The sequence below is a fragment of the Schistocerca piceifrons genome, chromosome 8 (genome assembly GCF_021461385.2).
Source record: "Schistocerca piceifrons isolate TAMUIC-IGC-003096 chromosome 8, iqSchPice1.1, whole genome shotgun sequence".
NCBI lineage: Eukaryota > Metazoa > Arthropoda > Insecta > Orthoptera > Acrididae > Schistocerca > Schistocerca piceifrons.
Window position 1 is genome coordinate 12,534,018 of NC_060145.1, and position 6,000 is coordinate 12,540,017.

Sequence of the window (6,000 nt, forward strand, 5' to 3'; positions counted from 1 at the left end):
TGCAGCCGCGCAAATAAAATTTCTTCTGCTGATATTTCGGCCGCGTATCGTCCGGCCATCTTCAGAGCGAGTTCCAAGACTGACGACAAGGTGCCACGCGCGGCCTTATATGCTCCACCGCGGCGGTACTGCGCATGCGGGTCACAGATGCTGCGCCGCCTGTGGCGAAGGCGTACGGACATTCGATATGCTTATCGATGTTTGATCGGCGGCGGTAACACGGTGACGACTTCTCTGCAATCTAATTACTCCAAGAGCCGGATTCCATGCTTTGTCCAGATTAAAACCATTGTCTCTGTTTATTAAATTGTTGGCTAATCGAATTTCTATGGCTTCCTTGAATACAGATTCCCAAAAAGAAGAGGTGGATGTTAAAATCTTCACATCACTGTAATTCATGGAATGACCCGTATCAATACAATGTTCAGCCACAGCTGACTTGTCTGGTTGTAATAAGCGTGTGTATCTTCGATGCTCCACACACCTCTCATGAACGGTGCGTGTTGTTTGACCTATGTATGACTGCTCACAATTTCCGCAAGGAATCTGGTACACACCCGCCTTACGAAGCAGTAAATCGTCCTTCACAGAGCCGAGTAAAGCCGCAATCTTCATGGGGGGCCGGAAGATCACCTTAACACAGTGTTTCTCAAGAATACGGCCTATCTTTGAAGAAAGAGCACCCACATAAGGCAGAAACGCCCTAGATCTGAAGAAATTACTATCTTCTTCATCATCGCATACCTTCTTTTTAGGTTTTACATCGAATGCTCTACGAATTTGTTGCGGAGAATATCCATTCGATTTAAAAATACTCTTGAGGTATGTTAGCTCTCCTTGTAAATTGTCTTCATCGGATATACAGTGCGCCCGATGCACTAAGGTCTTAAGGACACCCGTGCTCTGAGAAGGGTGATGGCAGCTACTGGCATGAAGGTATAGATTTGTGTGCGTTGGTTTCCGATGTACGGCATGTCCTAATGTGCCATCACTTTTACGGCGAACGACAACATCCAGAAAAGGGAGGCAGCCGTCTTTTTCTATTTCCATAGTAAATTTAATGCTGGCATGGATGGAATTCAGATGCTCAAGGAATCGATGTAATTCATCCATACCATGGGGCCATACCACGAATGTGTCGTCCACGTACCTCCAGAAGACCGTAGGTTTAAAACATACTTAGTCCAGTGCCTTGTCCTCGAAGTCTTCCATGAATAAATTAGCTACCAGAGGGGAGAGGGGGCTTCCCATGGCAACGCCGTCAATTTGCTCATAAAATTCACCATTATACTGAAAATAAGATGATAAAAGCACATGTTCAAATAAGGCCGTGATGTTCTTATCAAAATGTTGGCTGATAAGAGCTAAAGAGTCCTTTAGAGGTACCTTGGTGTATAATGATACCACGTCAGAACTAACAAGAACGTCCATACTATTTAGCCTGACATTGCTAAGTCTCTGAATAAAATCCATAGAATTACGAATGTGGTGACTACATTTTCCTACCAATGGTTTTAATAAGGAAGCTAAATATTTGGCAGAAAAATATGTTGGTGAACCAATAGTGCTCGTTATAGGTCTCATAGACAAGTCCTCTAGACGCTCATCCTTACCCAACTTGTGAACTTTAGGAAGACCATAAAATCTTGGTGGTACTGCACCTCGTACTTTTAAACTTCTTATGACTTCCTTCGGTAGTGGTGAAGCGTTCAGCAAGGCAGCAGTCCTTATTGTCACCTTGTTAGTAGGATCTTTGTTAATCTTCCGGTATGCACCAGAACTAAGTAGACCACATATCTTTTCCTTGTAGCCTTCCTGAGGCAAAAGGACGGTAGCATTACCTTTATCAGCACGCAGGACGACTGTATCAGTATCCTCACGCAGCTTTCGTATCGCGCGTCTTTCTTCCTTGGAAACGTTGCTTCTTTGTGGACGATGCTTCGTGATTGCTTGACAGGATTCTCGTCTGATTTCTTCCACAGAATCCTCTGATAGTGGTCGGACAGCTTCTTCAATGGCACTAATGAAAGATGATATCGGCAAAGTCTTTGGAGTTGGGGCAAAATTTAGCCCTTTACATAAGACAGACAACGTAGCTTCGTCCAATTCCTTACCTGTCAAATTTATGACAGGGCGTCGAATAACTGAGTCCACCTGAGAAGGCTGGTCCAATCGGCTATACTTGGTAATCTGCCTTTTTGTGGCCACTTCGCGAACCCAGTCAGACTTAGCCCAATTCGTGCCATCGATCCAGTCCCAGGAGTCAGGAGATAAAACAGCTGCTACTTTCAGATGCAGATGATACAGATGTTCAGAAGTGGCACCTTGTCGTCAGTCTTGGAACTCGCTCTGAAGATGGCCGGACGAAACGCGGCCGAAATGTCAGCAGAAGAAATTTTATTTGCGCGGCTGCATGCCCGAAATTTAATGGATTATTCATTACGCCGCGAGAAGTTGAAAATGCACAAACCTTACATACTTTCAGGTAGAAGGTTTAGGCCCAACAAATAAAACATGTCAAGGAGGATATATACCAAAAAGTATTGACAAGCATTGGCAATTGAACTACTGGCAAATTACTGAACAAAATCGGCAAAATCTTACCCCGACGTAACATTAAATGCGTTTTCTGCTTTCCTCTGAAAATGTGTGCACTATTGGGCACACGGAAACATGACTGTGAGCACCATAAACTGGGACCTACCATATTCCGTGTAATTGTGGTAAGATGTATAGAGGACATACTGTGTAGACAGTTGAAGAACTGGAGCACAGGAGAGACACTGAACTCAGCCAAACCATAAGATCTGCAGTAGTGTGATGCTGCATAGCTACACGGAACTCAGTGAAATGTGAACAAACAGAAATACTCAGATAGACCTCATCATTTTGGAACTGTGTCCTAAAGGAGGCTGTCGAAATATGAGTGGCTGACAGCCTGATCATTAGAGACAGTGGCTTCGCTCTCAGTAGTGGGGGCCCAACACTCAGCTAGCTCAAGACATCGCCAAAGGGCAACTTCCGTGCATGGTGGGGGTGGCAGAAACTCTGAGGGACCAGAGTTCGTGCCCGGCATATGGCCACTGTGTTTACCCCACCACTTTACCTTACCTGGTGTGTAGAAAGGTAGGGGCAAGAGATGGGGGTCAGTAATAATACAAAAGGAGGTACAATGTACCAAAGATGACTATTTTACAGGTGTCATTTGAAATGAAGATGATGGCAATGCATGCTGTCGAAATGTTGTGTTTCTTAAATGACTGCACGTGGTGGCTTTACACTGGAGAGCAATACAAACAAGTAAACTTCTATTTTTTGCATGTTATTTCATTGACCAATGACCTCTTTATATTCTTTTGTCATTTGGTGACCTTTTTACATTTTCAGTGATTTTTTTTTTCATGTGCATTTATATTTGTCTACACTGAGCAATCTTTTTTTAACTGTTTAACCATCCCCTTTCTTTGTTTGCTGACCTTTTCCTCTGTTTGGTTAGCTTTTTTTCTTATTGAATGAATCTTTTATGTCATTTGTGGACCACTTTACCTTCATTTGGCAAACTGTTGCTTTGTACTTTTTTTGTTTTTGTTGTTGTTTAATTCAAGATTAAATCTAACTTTGGCACAGAAAGGGGTGAATTATACTGCCACTAAAGTCTTTGGTCACTTACCAAATAGTATCAAAAGTCTGTCAGATAACCAACAAGTATTTAAGAAGAAATTAAAAGAATTTCTGAATGACAACTCCTTCTACTCCATAGAGGAATTTGTAGATATAAATTAAGAAAAAAAAAACAAAAAAAATTACTAAAAAAATTAAAAAAAAATTAAAAAAAAAACAAAAAATAAAAAGTTGTTATATTAACTTAATTATGTTGTTACATTAACTTAATTATGTCATGTATTGGAAAATTTGACTCGTTCCACATCATTATGAAATATCGTATTCATGATCCATGGAACTAGTATTAATCCAATCTAATCTCTAATCTAATCTGTCATTCCACTGTTTATCAGATTAAATCTTTGACCAACTATCTTCTCTCTACATTTGGTGCTCACTTTTTTACTCTTATTGACAACTTTTCTAACTTAACTATATCCTCATATTTCCTCGCAGTCTTGTCTGCTTTTTGGCACTCTTTACAGTATAGTTATTGGCTGTGTCTTTTCTGTTATTTTCTGAGCATTGTCTCAGCATCCCATTTGTGCCTGTACAGCAGTCTCTCACCTTGTTCTAACCTTTTTCCTCATTCAGGTGTGCGAGTCTGAATCATCGCTCAGTTTTTGGTAATCTCATGTTACCTTTTGTTTTAACGTTGCTTGATCTATCCCTGTCTCCTCCCCAATGAAGGAACTGTTAGTTATGAAAGCTGTCATCCGGCTGCATGTCCAGCCCACTTCCATTTCCTTTGTGTAACACCCATAATTAGATGTTCCACTCCAGCCCCTTCCCCAATCCATTTATTTGTTGTCCTGTCTGTCCCACTAATTCCCAACATGCATTTCTTCATTTCTCATTCAGAAGCCTTCAGTTTTTGAATGGTCTTTACATTAAAAGCATCCTCTCACTGTTCTAATTTGAAACTAGTAACTCATAGTGATTGTAAATTTTCCATTTCAGATACATTCGAATCTTCATTTGAAAACCCTGTGTGCCTTATCAAAAGCCCTTCAGACTGTGTTTATTCTTCTATTTATTTCTTTTGCTATCCATGAAGTCATTTTCAGTTGCCAAAAATACAAGACTCATTAACTGGTTCTGTGAGTTAGTTGTTAATTCACAATAATTTTTTTCAGTGTGTATATTATAATTCATTTTACCCTTATTGTTGCTACTTTCCAAGGTAGTACTTCTGTGTTCAATTTATGTGTGTTCCTTAGTAATTCCTCCAGTCCAACGATCTGAAACTTATTGTAGGACTGTTGCTCCACTTCCTAACCCCCCACTATCCCTATGAAATGTAACAGAAGCTGTAGCAGTGAGGCGCACAAATGTTACAGTACACTAATATTGTCTTGTTTTCTGGTGACTGTTAGCTTAAACATGATCTGTACTGAACTGACAAATTTTCTCAAAATTGTTCCATTCCATAACATCGTTCACAACTTGTAAATGGTCTGTTTTGCTATTTACTTGGTGACGTTCATAAAGAAAAGGATCTTGTTTTACAGAGAGTAAAGTGTCAGGTCAAATTTTTTTGGTGAAAAACAATAGTTTCTAGATTGGCTTAAGTTATTCCTTGTTGGGCATTCTGTAAAATATTTTGCAAGTTTATTTATATAACAGAATGTACTTCTTTTTATCTTGTGGTCTACAGGCATAAGGTAGAGATATAATTGAAAACTTTCTTTCTATAACAATGAAAAACATATACTGTGTTAGCCATGTATAAACCATCATGAACTTGTGTGTTTCAGGTGTTTGTGCCATTCCTTTCACGTCTCTCAACAATGCGAGGCTGAGTTACGGCACAGATGAAGACGCAATTCTTGTATATAGTAGTAATTTATGAACTCCTATATTTTTGAAAAGAAAACACTGTCCCTTGTAAATAATTTTCCCTCAGAGTGCCTTATGTCACCAGGAAACTAATGAGACTGATTTTATACTGAAAATTGCAGTTTATTGTTGTATATAAGATTGTATCATTTCTGCGATTTAGCTGAATGCATACATGCATAGTATAATTATCGAGTTCTGTGGCAAAACACAAGGATTTTAATAATTAAAAAATTGAGTGTGTGGAAGGAAAAGAGTGATTTTGAGTAACAGGCACAATTTTTTTTTATGTAGATACTCCTTTAGTCGTAGAAGAGATATTTTAGTGACCACAAACCAGATTAAGAGAGAGATTCTTATCACTTTATTCGATCATTTATATTGTGTGGTTGATAGAAAGGTATAAATTTAATGTGGATTTCCTTAATCATGTGATTCAACTACTGGACAATTCCTTAATCATTGAGCACGGCGTTTTTCCTACGATGTTGCAGACGT

At 39.4% G+C, this 6,000-nt stretch overlaps 1 protein-coding gene across 3 annotated transcripts in view; it reads left to right on the forward strand.

Moving 5' to 3' along the window:
- LOC124711706 (protein GUCD1) overlaps nt 1-5,751 on the forward strand; it is a 47,696-nt gene extending 41,945 nt beyond the window's left edge. Inside the window, exon 6 of one of the 3 annotated variants that reach the window (XM_047241909.1) lies at nt 5,421-5,740. In XM_047241909.1, coding sequence (XP_047097865.1) covers nt 5,421-5,515 — 95 coding nt within the window. In that variant the 3' untranslated portion in view covers nt 5,516-5,740. Of the gene's footprint in view, nt 1-5,420 lie in introns of all 3 variants that reach the window. The other 2 variants (XM_047241910.1, XM_047241908.1) reach the window with 2 other exon arrangements.
- Nucleotides 5,752-6,000: the final 249 nt, after the last annotated feature.